At 44.8% G+C, this 13,763-nt stretch overlaps 1 protein-coding gene across 1 annotated transcript in view; it reads left to right on the top strand.

The window, feature by feature from the left end:
- lrmp (lymphoid-restricted membrane protein) overlaps positions 1-13,763 on the top strand; it is a 65,965-nt gene that overhangs the window by 26,313 nt on the left and 25,889 nt on the right. Inside the window, exons 14-19 of the mRNA XM_056276693.1 lie at positions 1,829-1,966; positions 2,327-2,428; positions 3,038-3,189; positions 4,386-4,497; positions 6,190-6,466; positions 7,849-7,901. Coding sequence (XP_056132668.1) covers positions 1,829-1,966; positions 2,327-2,428; positions 3,038-3,189; positions 4,386-4,497; positions 6,190-6,466; positions 7,849-7,901 — 834 coding nt within the window. The remainder of the gene's footprint in view (positions 1-1,828; positions 1,967-2,326; positions 2,429-3,037; positions 3,190-4,385; positions 4,498-6,189; positions 6,467-7,848; positions 7,902-13,763) is intronic.

The following is a 13,763-nucleotide window of genomic DNA, read 5'->3' as shown; positions in this document are numbered from 1 at the left end:
GGTGACGAAGGTGGATGAGTTTAAATACTTGGAGTCAACTGTTGAATGTAATGGGGAGGGGAGTGGAATCCCCGTGTTACCTCCGGCTTGGTCAGGCTTCCCTACAGACACAATTGGCCGTGTCTGTGGGTGGGAAGCTGGATGTGAGTGTTTGTCCTGGTCGCTACACTAGCGCCGCCTCTGGTTGGTTGGGGTGCTTGTTCAGGGGAGATGGGGAACTGGGGAGAATAGCGTGATCTTCCCATGTGCTACATCCCCCTGGTGAAACTCCTCACTGTCAGGTGAAAAGAAGCGGCTGGCGACTCCACGTGTATCAGAGGAGGCATGTGGTAGTCTGCAGCCCTCCCGAAATTGGCAGAGGGGTGGAGCAGTGACAGGGGTGACTTGGAAGAGTAATTGGACAGGTACGACTGTGGAGAAAAAGGGGGCAAATCAAAAAAAAAAAAAAAAATTATCAACTCAGTTGCTGAGACTAACATTGTTAAAGTCACAGTGGATTGGGAAAAAGACCTTGACGTGAGCATGCCCAATTCAATTTGGAACCAGGCCCTAATTAGCGTTAATGCAAGTCCATTGTGTACATGGTTAGATATGCAATTTAAGGTACTGCATCCCCTGCACTGCTCTACATCCAAACTTTCCAAAATTCCTTCAAATGTAGTAGACAGCTGCAATAGATGTCACAGTTCATCAGAAGATCCTACACACATTTTGGTTATGCCCACAATTGACAAACTAGTGGGATACAATATTCAAAGTCTTATCAGAGTCCCTCGATGTAAATCTCCAACCTAATGCCTGGATGAAAAAGATAAAACTTAAAAAAAAAAATACAAAAACATAATTGCTTTCTCGACCGTTTTGGCATGTAGGAGAATCTTGATGGGTTGGAAATCACCTCATCCCCCAAATTCACCTGTATGGTTGAGAGGGATCAACTGTTCTTTGTAGAATTGGAGAAAATACATTTTTTGCTGAGGGGGGGCACCTTGAGAAATTCAGGGCACCAGAAAATTTATTGTATTTAGTATATATTTTACATTATATTTCTCCTCTCCAGAATATTTCGTGTCAGCTTGTGCTCGTCTCTTCGTTGAAAACGTGCCAAGTAAGGGAAGTTATGGGTGTAGGTAGTTGGCTTCAAAATCACAAACCCACATTTGCCAAGCTTTGTGTGTTTAGGTAGTCATGTGCTCATCCACCAAATGCAGTCAAAACCATTTGTTCTGGGGCGTCTGGGTAATGTAGCGGTCTATTCCGTTGCCTACCAACACGGGGATCGCTGGTTCGAATCCCCGTATTACCTCCGGCTTGGTCAGGCGTCCCTACAGGCACAATTGGCCGTGTCTGCGGGTGGGAAGCTGGATGTGTGTATGTGTCCTGGTCGCTGCACTAGCACCTCCTCTGGTCAGTCGGGGTGCCTGTTGGGGAGAAAAAGGCGGGGGGTGGACCCTTTCATCCTGGAGCCATGGAACACAAGCCATGGTGTTTAATGAGCTGTGAAGGAAAGACATGAATATATAGCTTTGACCAAAGGGGGTTAGCCTGTAGATATGTGCAGCATTGCATTTAGAGCTGGGCTTTATTTTGATATATCAGTATTGTGATATGATACTAGATGGCTTCTTGGTTTTTGGTTATCATAATATGGTGATATAACTTAAATGCTGTCATTCCCTGGTGTTAAATGCTGCATTAATTTAAAGTGAGATCATTTTTAGAGCTTATCAGACTGTTTAAGCTGAGTGAAATGAGCAATGAATGTCCTTACCTGCTTGGTCATCATATCCACATTACCTTCTCTCTCATATCCTTTTACCTTCTCTAGGCAGTAAACCATTTGCCCTCCACAATGACCCAAGTCTCCTCGCTAGATGAGACCCTGGACAGGGAGGTGCTGCTCCTGCTGCAGGGGCCCAGTCCTGAAGACATGGCTCTGGAGTTCAAGAGCCTCCTGGAGAAACTGGTAAGGTCTATCTTTCTGTGTGTGGGTGATTGGTCAGATGCTTTTTTCCATTCAAGATGCTACTGCTTGCTCTCGCCAAGCCAAGCCTGTTGCTTCTGAACGACTGTTTATAAGCATAATGCTAGGCCAATCCTCCTTTTGACGATGAGGCAGTTTAGCTAACACAGACAGGAGGACATCAGTTGGGCTATCATTTGAGGTTTGTACATTTGAAATGGAATTGTCATTAGTTTTGCGAATGAATTGTGCTCAAATATTGCTATTTTGTGTTTGTGTTTTGTGTTTATAGACGTCTTTCCGGTTCTTTTTCTTGGGAATGTTTTCATCTTAACAAAGCTTGTCCCCCTCCTCTCCTCACAGAAAAGGGATTTTAGAGAAGAAGCAGTCTCTCTGATGTCAAAAGTCATGGACCTTATAGACAACCATGAGATGCCAGAGGCCCGGGCTGGTGCTAGACTTGAGGTGACACACACACACTGTCCATAACAGTTTTTCTATGGATCACAGGGTTATGTGAGGATCTGTTTCTCTCTCTTGTGCACATGCTGTCTTTCTTGTGTTCTTTATTTCTCACTGTCCTCCCATTTCTTTTCACTGCTACTTTTTATCTCTCCCTCTTTCTCTCTCCCACTTCTTTTCTCTGCCCTCTCTTTATCTGTTCCTTATATAACTCTCCAGCAGGCCTCATCCAAGCAGTGCTTCAGTTGGTGTGTTGTAGCGTGAATCTCTCTCTCTCTCTCTCTCTCTCTCACTCGCGCTCTCTCTCTCCTCCTCCTCCTCCTCTTGCATTGTTACCATTCTGCATTCATTAGTCACGTACTGCCATACAGCAGCAAACATTCCCAATGAGACGGAGATCATTAGTTGAGAGGCAGTTGTACTGGTACTTGACCCAGCCCTCTGTTGATTATTCTTCGTATCAGATGGTTGAAACTGAAAGATTCGGTAGCGCTCTAGGTGACAGACTTCAGTGGAAGCACAAAAAGACACCCAACTATTCAGGCTGTGCAATGACCCGCAGCATTTTCAGCCAACGGAGAGGCTGACCTCGCGGTTCCTGTGTCCCCACAGACGGTGCAGGCTGAGCTGGACGCCAGGAGGGCCGACTGGGCCCTCGGCCTAGACCAGCTGGCTCAGTACACAGACTCCCTGGAGAAAGAGCTGATCAAGATGGCAAGCAACATGAGGAGGTCTCGCACTGACATCCTTCACCTATCGGTTAGGTGAGCAGGTCTTTGTACATGCGTGTATGTGTGTATAGCGTTAGCGTGTGTGTGCATGTGTACGTACACTTTCCGGCAAATCTGCAGTATGTGGCATTTCAAGCAGTAAGATCTGAAAAAACTCAAGTTGGCGATCACTGAAGTGGGTAATTGTGGGTGTCAGCTATGAACAGGACAGCTGAGGGAAAGCTATGTGGGAGCAGGAACTTCCAATTGAGGAAAACCTAGTGTTATATATATATATATGAGAGAGCGAGCGAGCGCCAGTGAGCGCCAGTGTGAAATTTTGCTGATGTGCTTGTATCAACTAAGGCCTTTTGAGAGTCCTCACTTTGAGACTCTTTGCCCACCCTAATTGACCCCATTATAAAAACTCCTGGGTTCCAGTGGCCAGTCTCAGCTGGCCGGTCAGCAGAACTCAGAGGAAGAAGGCCTGTCAATCACACTGACCTCATTGACCTGATAGGCCCCGCCTCACTGAGTTTAAGTCCAGGCCAACTCTGGACTCCTGTGTGTGTGTGTGTGTGTGTGTTATTAGAGGTTCTCCACAGATATATAACACCGCGTAGTGTGCTCTGCCGTCAGACCAAGCAGGGAGAGCCACCCAGCTCAGGTTTATTCTCCTTTAATGCGACAAAATAGTTAATGAAAAGGCTCGCTCCTCTCTGGCACCTGGCTATAGTCTGCTACTGGAAATCAACAATTTTAACTGCAATGAGTTACCCATGACTAATATCTAGAAGTTGTTAGTTAGAGGGAAAAAAGTTTGCTAATTTCATTAATTCTTGAGAGGAATAAAGGGCACAACTTCATCTAGGGAGCAGCTCTGCCTGTGGCTCTCTGCAAGAGACTCATTCGGGTGTGCAAGAGTAGAAGCTGGGTTGTAGTGCAGCACAGACACTGGTGGAGACACTGGTGTTTGGCCTGAGATCAGAGCTCAGGCCTGTGACTGGATTTTGGATACAAGAGAGAAGAGAACCGGGCCAGTGGGAGAACTGGCGCTCGTCATCCTGGGCAATAAAATGGGACACTGCATGGGCCTGCGGATTGGGTACAGTATGTCCGCTATGCTATCTTCTGGGAGGTGTGCGAGTTACTTTTTGTGCTTGAAGTCAGAAAAGGAACCACTTGTTCTCATTTCTATCATCAAAATGTGTGTGTTCTGTGTGTGTGTGTGTGTGTGTGTGTGGTCTTAGGGTGCAAGAGCAGGAGAACCAGAAGCGGCAGCTGTGTGAGGAGCTTGAGCAGCTGAAAAACCCCCAGGACAGTAGAGAGGCATCGTGCCAGACTCCCGACCCAGATCAAGAGGTAAGAGAGAGATAATAAGTGAGGGCTAAATCAAGAATCTGTTAGCCTCTTTTTATCTAACTTGAGGATCCCCAAATTAAGAGTGGCCTAACCTGTGACCCCTCGACCTGCCTGTTAGTGTCACAGATGTGATTTGTCACATGACAGCATACGTTTCCTGCACATTCTTTTATGCATTATCAGTTGAAATCAGTCACGTTTTTAATTTCTTTAACTTTTTTCCTCAAGTTAGACATGAATGTTGTTAATACTGCTATGATCATGAGATTTCCGGAGTAGATGAGTTTTAGTGAACACTGTCCAAGGGGAAAAGAGTTGGTTAGAAATGCTGAAACACAGATGGGGTATCTGGGAGATGGAGAGAACTTGAAGTGTGAGTTGGCGGTTTAAATGGACATTTGTGCCACACATAAAAAGAAAAAAAAACTAGCTGCTAGCACCACTCCTACGCACTAGTACTTAACACTGAATACACTGACTCACAGTCAAACATTTCCATCAGACAGCACCTGTGTGTGTGTGTGTGTGTGCGTGTGTGTGTGTGTGTGTACGTGTGTGTGTGTGTGTGTACACTGGTGGACAGAACCTACTAGCTGCAAAAGCTTTGTATCTAATTTGGGCACCATAAACAATATAATGCCTCCATGATTCAGTGCTGTCATTTGGGCCAGTCATTTTTACTTTCATTTACGCAGCGCAACTCCACAGCTTATGCATCCTCTTCTATGAGTAAGTAATGCCCTGCTTTAACACTACAATGCCCAAGATGGGCATTATGACCGTTCTGGATTGTCAAAGTTTAATTACTTTGCAAAAAATAAATAAAAAGGTACAGGTCTGCTGCTCCCCGAATGCTCCTAAAATTGTCTTCATTTGCATTAAAATGAGTTTTAGATCAATTGCGCAAAAAAAAAGCTATGATAAAATCTACCTAAAACGACCATGAGCAGTTAGAATGATGGTGTGTAATTTGCGCGTGATCGTGTGCGTCATGTCACTATTTATGATGTGTTTTGTCACATCATTTCCTTCACGAAGTTCATTGCTTTGTCCTACAATCACACTAGCGTTCTCCAGTGCAGAGTAATGGTATAAACTTGATTTTTGATTATCGCCAACATGTCTAGTTACAGACGCACTGACTACCACCGAGGCGTTGGTGTATTTACAGGCGTTGGACAGCGGCCATTTTATATTGTTTAAAAATCGTATTAAAGTTGTTAAAATGTTAATTTTGGTGTCAGTCGTTTCCTAACAGACATGCTAACATATGCAATGCATTAATATCTCAATTGGGTATTTGTCTTGACAGAATATAGAGGTTAGAAACTGGCGGTTATTTTGACCGCCCGTGGTCGTTTTAGGTAGGAGTGAAATCCCGGTCGTTCCAGTGTTAATCTGAATGGTAACAGGTATTGACACTCGGAGGCCACACAGTCTGAACCCAACCACACCAAGCAGCTCCGCTGAAGCAAGCGGGGGAATAAGAGTCACGCTGAAGAGCATTTCACATTCACTCACTACACACAGGTCTGCCCAGCCGGTCTCGCATTCGAACCGGCGACTATCCCCGGGCACGCTTAATTTCCTTTGCTCTCAAGACATCATCAGCAAAAAAATGTTAGCTGTTTCTTCTCGACGTAGTTGGGTGAGCTCACCTCTCACCACCATCCCTCGCTCTCTTTCCTCTAGTCCGGAGAGGGCTTGGACTGGGACGAGGAGTTCGCCCTTCAAGACTTCCTGAAGAGTGAGCTCACGGAGAGGAACCATAGAGCGGCGCAGGACGGACAAACCAATGCTGGGCCCGCGGCGACGACGAATGCAGGAGAAAGGGACGGAGGAGAGGAGGGGGAACAGTGGACGGTGCTTAGCCCCGGAGGAAAGGGAGAAACGAGGAAGACCTCCACTCCTCTGCCCACACATTCAGAGGTGAGGCAGCCTGGGTGGAGCGACGTGGAAGATTGTCGAGGTAAGCAGAGAGATCCTTTGTTGGACGTGTCCCATTTTTCTTTTTTTTTTCCAATTGTGTTTGTCATTGCAATAAACCCTTATTGGGCCCCTAGTTGATTTTTCTCCCAAGTAGTGTTTGTTTTCATCAGTTTTTCCCAAGATATTTTTCCAGGGTAATCTATAAGCATAAAAATGAGAAATAAGGACTGACACCTTTCTCCTAGATATCCACCAATGGCCGTGGCAATGTTTTTACCAGCTAGCATTTTCCAAGTTAAAAATTATTTCGGCACAAACGTAATGAACTTTTAAGATATGAGCCTCAGTTAATAGGGCTTTTAAGCATGGGATGAATGGGATTTCACACCAATTAATTGGGCTGACCCTGACTTTAGCCTGGGTCCAGTCTAGTAAGCCTGGCTCCAACTTTGAAGGGTTAACAATGGTACGGTATTATCCCTGGGCCGCCCTGGTGTATTGTGAATGTGACCTGAAATAGCCTGAATACAAGGATAATGAGGATAATCCTCGGGGAAGAACGTGCAGTTTGAAAGATAGGCGTCTCCAATACGGTACATATGCATCAGGTTTTTATAACAACTAATTACAGTTCAGTTCTGCCGTACCACTAACACCATAATAATCACTATCGGTGAAAGAGGACTTACTGAGTCAATTACACCATGTGTGTGTTGGTGTGTGTGTGTGTGTGTGTGTGTGTGTGTGTGTGTGTGTGTGTGTGTGTGTGTGTGTGTGTGTGTGTGTGTGTTGACAGAGGAGGGAGAGTGGATTATCCCCCTGTAATCCCTGAAGTCACAGGGCACTCAGCCACCCTTGAAGTACCAACACTGTGCGCGCGCACACACACACACACTCGGGGCCCTTGGAAGTAGACCCCTGCCTTCTATGGTTGTTGTGGCCCTTGGCATCTAAGGGTTGTGTGTGTGTGTGTGTGTGTGTGTGTGTGTGTGTGTGTGTGTGTGTGTGTGTGTGTGTGTGTGTGTGTGTGTGTGTGTGTCTGTCTACAGTATGTAAAAGCCTCCTTTCCTCAAGGTCCTTCTATGGCCAGGTGTGAAACCAGCTATAGCCCATCAAGAGAGCTCAGTAATCCCTCTGCCTGCATGAGTGGCTGAGAGAGAGAGAGAGAGTAATTATTAATACCGCCTTCTCGTGTAGCATTTTATGACCTCCCCATCGAACCCAGTGCCTAGCATAATAGACAATCTGGACTTATATGGTCAAAGGTGGGTTTTGTGAGGGCCATTGACCCTCGAATGTACATTGACATTGCTGTGTTTTTCAACGAACTGTTGCATTTCCTCATTCCTTTCCTTTGCTCTGTCACTGTGCGTCTTTCCCTTCCCTCCCATCCTTCTTTTCATCTCTCCCATGCTTTCACAGACTCTGCAGCAAAGCCCGATTCAAAGCCAGAGGTCAACCGTCAACCTTTGCAGGTAAGCAGCGTTGTAGAGCATCACTCGCCTGTTAAAGCATCGGTGGCTTCACCTTACCTTCTTATAGAGTTTATCCGGTGGCGGTAATGATTAGTGCACACTTTAGTTATCAAATCCAAAACCATAAGTGCTCCTTTTGGATTCAAGTCACGAGTTTCTCACCGGTTTGTCTGAATTAAATGAAGGAATTAAACTGCAGTCAGTGCCACCCGGTTACTGTCAATCTGTTGTTTGCTGGGTGGTTCCCCTCCTTGGCATGAAACTCTTTAGTTGGAAATTTTAATGCTGAACCGGAAGGGAATCTCTGTAGGTTTCCTGGTGGTTGGATGCAGTGTAGGAACAATCTGCTCTACACATACATGTGGGTTTGAGTTAGGATGTGGTCTCTGTTTGTCAACTTCTCTTTCTTTCCGTGTCCTCTGTGATGGATTATATTTCTCAACGATGTTAAAACCATATGCAGTTAAAAGATTTAAAAGACAGTCCAACTGAACATGGTTGACTGAGCTTGGTATTAGGTCTACATATGAATATATAAGGATGAAATGATTCCCCTTTCAGGAATCAGGAACACTTAATTTGTCATGAAACGAAATATTGTTTCCCCCAACCCACAGCAGTGGGTTGGGGGAAACAATTAAACATTAAACATTAAAGACAAAAACATATATCCAAAAATTACAAGAACACACATCAAACTACAAAAAAAATCACTGTCCAAGACAAAGAATGCAGGATGACTGTCAGAACTGCTGGTCTGCATGGGCTAGCAGTTAGCTTAGCCTGCCCCGCTTCCGTGTCCTGTCAGACTGCCCACAGTGTTTCTTCCTCGGGTGCACCTCCAGCAGGGCTGTGGTCTCTGGGCCCACCGGACACAACAGACCAGGCTCCCCCAGCCAATCCAACGCTAGCTGTCCCAGCCAGACACCTTCGACACACCTCCCCGCACTCCACATGATGACACTGAAAACACAATCAACGCTAGGTGAGGCCACCTCCAGACTGCCCTCGGTGTTATCAGAACTGCCGGTCTGCATGAGCTAGCAGTTAGCTTAGCCTGCCCTGCTTCCGTGTCCTGTCAGATCACCCTCGATGTTTCCTTTTCGGGCGCAGGGCTGTGGTCCCTGGGCCCACAGGACACAGCAGACCAAGCTCTCCCAGCCGATCCAGCACCAGCTCTCCCAGCCATCAAACAAAAACACAAACTTAGTCGCAGACATGGACAAAGACACCGCATGAATGGTACTGGGTGAGGCCGTCGCAAACGTAAGTTCGCGCTGCCATCTTCCCACACCAGAAGTGGAAGTGCAGTAAATTTGTATTTTAGTTTTATTGTTAAGGCTAGTAGTCAATATCAGCCCAGCAATTAATGTCTGGTGCAACATAGCTAAATAAATGATACCTGAAAGCCACTGTTTCCTTTTAGCATGATGACGGCATCTTTTTAAAAAGACCATCCAGAGTTTACCTCATGAAATGCAATACACATCACTTGTTTTTTGGTTGTTTTTTTTAAAATAAATTTATTTCTGATTTTTCACTTTTTTCTCCCAATATAGTGGCCAATCGATCCCTATTTTTAGTTCAAACACCCACCCTCGTACTGCATGTGTTTGCCAACTGCATCTCTCCGGCCGGCAGTCTCGAAGGAGACGCCTCCCCACTTTTGTGACAAAGTGAATCCAGGCCGAACCATTGCTTTTTCCGACACACACACAGACGCATTCATGTGACTAACACAAGCCGACTCCGCCCCCCTCCCGAAGACAGCGTTGCCAATTATTGCTGCTACATCGAGTCCGGCCATAGTCGGATCTGACGAGACCGGGGCACGAACCCCGGTCCCCAGTGGGCAACTGCAGTGACACAAAGCCGACGCTTAGACCGCTACACCACTGCAAACCCACATCACTTGTTTTTAACAACAGCTCAGTCACATTGAGTGGATTCCAGACCAAAGACTGAACTAAAAATGAATATGGCTCTTGAGGCGTACGTGATGCATGAGAGCATCCACCTGTGTTTCCACTGCCAAGTTGGCCACAAGAACTGGCATGAATGGTAACCTAGAGGTTGGAGAAATGGCTTCATGAATAGATGGTCCCTGGTTCAAATTTCTGAATAGGTTTGGAATAATGGGCAAGCAAATAACAGAATGTCCCTCTCTCACAAAGTACTGTAAAGCAAGGTTAAGGCATTGAGGCAAGGCACCAGTTTGTCAGGTGAAGGTGCCTATTGGCCAACAGTAGAAGACATTCGTTATACTTGGACACAGCCTCGGTGTAAGTATTTGTAACTGTGAAGCAAGTCGCAGGAGAAGAGCATCTGTGCTGGGTGGCTGCAGGTTATAAAAGAAATGTACATGTTGTTGTGCAGGATATAAGACGGTGCCAGTTTGAATGTGAGCTGTGGTCCCCTTGCAGCAGTAGGAAGGAAGCAGGAAGCTGTCATGGTATCAGGAACAAGGAACACCAGTGTCCCTGGGGCCTCACACCTCACGATGGCCAACAGGACACAGATGAGTTTAGCTCATAACCACTGTCCCTTTTGTTATTATCTATTTTTCGCCCTTCCTCCTCCTCCATTTTCTGTTTCTGAATCACTTTTATATAGCTATATTTGGCCTCGCTGCTGTTTGCACAGGAAGATATCTTTTGGCTTCATGCCGGTGTTGTTTGAAATCTGAGATGACAATAACAAATGGGTCAAATAAGTGCAGATTAAATTCAAGGGGGCTTTCAGCCATTTTTATCTCTTTTTATCTCTTATTTTTTAAATGGTGTGTCCGCTGTGGTTCTCAAAGTCATGGACAGGGACCTCCATGGGTCCTTGACAAGTTTCCACGGGTCCCCTACAAAAAGAGGATAGTTTGCTTATTTTACTACTTCTTCGACACACCAGAAATCAAACCAAATCAAAGAAAATGGGGAATAATGACTTTGTGTGACACTCATCACTATTATATACACTGTCATATAGAGCAATACAGAATCAATGAAAAATCAATAAAGGAATGATATGTGGCTCCTCCTGGTGACAAAATTCATCAAATTGCAGACTACAGTCTCATATTTTGGGGGATATATTTTATTCATCTATTCATAGGATGTATATGAACAGAATGTATTATTTCCAAATGGTTTTTGCATCCTAAAATTACAGTGGGGGAACGTTTTGTATTTTTTTAACTTCCTCATAGGCGTGCTTTTGTTTCACACAAAACAATATGTGAAGTCCATGAATACATGTCTCTGTATCCGCATATTTGCGGCGATAACTGTATTTTACCTCCAGCCTTCTGACTTACTCGAGACCCGTCTTCCTCCCTTCCTATCCATCCATCCATCCATCCATCCATCCATCCATCCATCCATCCATCCATCCCTCCCTCCCTCCCTCACTTATTCTCACTCTAATGTGCTTTGACCAAAAAAGACGCACAAAAAATAAATATACAAACGGGCGAGCTTTCCATCCACCCCTCCCCTGTTCATCTCTCTCTATCTCTCTACTTTGCCTACCAAATAAATGGCTCCTCCCACATTTGTTCCCATCACTGTTCACTACTGAGGCCACCGAGGCAGCAGCCTGCCCACCTCTACTGGAGCAGTCTTCTTCCTTTCCGTATATAGTGCCACAGTGATGTACAACACCTCAGGTCGTGCTGAGGTAGTAGGTGAAAGCACTTGGTGTTATTGGAAATGGAAAGGAATGGCCCCCTGCATCCAGAGAAGAAAGACCTTCTCTTGCATAAAACACTGTTTAGATCTTTAAATTATCAACCCCTTCTTTAGTCCAGGGTCAGCGAGACACATCTGACCAGTCTGGAAATGTGTAGAAAAGTTTTCAGGTCACAAAAAGTGAAGGGGAATTTTAACCGCAATGTATAACAAACTCTTATCTAGATTTGTAAAGCCACTATCGTTTTTACATCGTTTTGGCGTGTTTGTTATTTGGCAGAATAATTTTCACTTGCTGGTAGACTGTCATTAAGCAGCCATGATCAGCATGTGTCATATTGAACACGGTCCCAAATAGAAATGGCAGTATTTCAATTAAATTTATTTTAAATAAGTATTTAATTATTTTTGAGTGTTTTGTAATTTGTATTTTGCTCGACAGAAAAAAATAAGATGTAATTTGTAACAAAATACTTTAACAGCTTGTATTGGTGTATTTGAAATACTTAAAATACATTATTTAATGTCGTTTTATTATCAAATAAGACATAGTTTTATACCCAGATTTAAACTGTAGGAAAAAGACAGGAGTTTGGGTGGCATGGCAGTCTATTCCGTTGCCTCACAACACGGGAATCGCCGGTTCGAATCCCCATGTTACCTCCGGCTTGGTCGGGCATCCCTACAGACGCAATTGGCCATGTCTGCAGGTGGGAAGCCGGATGTGGATATGTGTCCTGGTCGCTGCACTAGCACCTCCTCTGGTCGGTTGGGGCGCCTGTTCGGAGGGGAGGGGGAACTGGGGGGAAAAGCGTGATCCTCCCACGTGCTACTTCCTCCTGGCGAAACTCCTCTCTTTCAGGTGAAAAGAAGCGGCTGGGGACTCCACATGTATCGGAGGAGACGTGTGGTAGTCTGCAGCCCTCCCCGGATCGGCTGAGGGGGTGAAGTAACGTGGCTCAGAAGAGTGGGGTAATTGGCCAGATACAATTGGGGAGGAAAAAGGGGGGGGAGATAATAATAATAATAGTAGAAAAAAACTACAAAAATAAGCCTAATCAGTCTTTGGCTAAATGCAAATGAATCACGTGATGTCCTGTCGGGTCCAGCAACGCGCTCATTGTGAACAACCGTATTTCATTTGTGTTCCTTTTGACCAGTAGCTTGAGGAAAGAAGCTGCTTTGGTGTTTGGTGCAAATTTTCCCTAAGATAAAAAAAAGTATGTAATCAAAATATGATCAGATATTGCATGCTAAGACGAGCTTTGGGAATGACTTTAAAATACAACAGAAGAAAAGAGCAATTAGCAAACACATGTGCTCTAGAACTGGCAAATCTACTTACTAGCTAGTAACGTTAGCATACCAGCTAACGTCACAGGCAACCTGGAACAGTGGCATGTCGTGGTTAGACATCATATGGGAAGCTTCATTAGCGAGATTGTTAGCAGCTTCCCTAACTCAGGACAAAATTAATTTCTAGCATAGCTACATTTAGGTGTTTTCTAGTGGCCATTTTTAATAGTTGTCAGGGAAATAGCTTGTGCAGTCCTCATGAGGATAAAGATTACATTTTACAGTGTTTGCTATGCCAGGGTATGGTCAGGTTAATATAGACTTGGTACAGGGACTTTGCCAAGGTGCTAGATTTATGTCCAGGAGGACAACTGGGGGGAAAAGTGATGAAGACTTTAATAATAAAACAGCAAATTTGAAGGTTAGACTTCAGTGTATACAACATGTTTGCACCACTGCAGATATCTGGTCAATTTAAAAAACAAGTTATATGGGAGTCACTGTACATTGGATCCAAACAGACACGCTAGAAAGTGAATTGGCTACTCTTGCTTGCAGACATTTTCCCAGTCCACATACCTATAATCACATTGCAGAACTACTGGAGGAAATCCATTCAGAATATGGACTCGCAACTGACACTACTGTGGCTATTGTAAAGGACAATGCATCAAACTTCTCAAAAACATTTCGAAAGTTCAGTATCACAATTGTTTCAGAGGAACAGGAACAGGATCTTTCACTTGTAATAATATATTCTTCCCCTCATACACTGAGTTTGGTTTCAACCACTGATGCCAAAAGGGCAAAGAAAATCCAGCTCTCTTCAGGCTGAATCATTCATCCATGGCAAAGTACTGAGTCCATGGAATGCTTTTGGCAGACC

The sequence above is a fragment of the Lampris incognitus genome, chromosome 3, assembly GCF_029633865.1.
Source record: "Lampris incognitus isolate fLamInc1 chromosome 3, fLamInc1.hap2, whole genome shotgun sequence".
NCBI classification, from domain to species: domain Eukaryota; kingdom Metazoa; phylum Chordata; class Actinopteri; order Lampriformes; family Lampridae; genus Lampris; species Lampris incognitus.
This window is presented reverse-complemented; position numbering and strand designations above follow the sequence as displayed.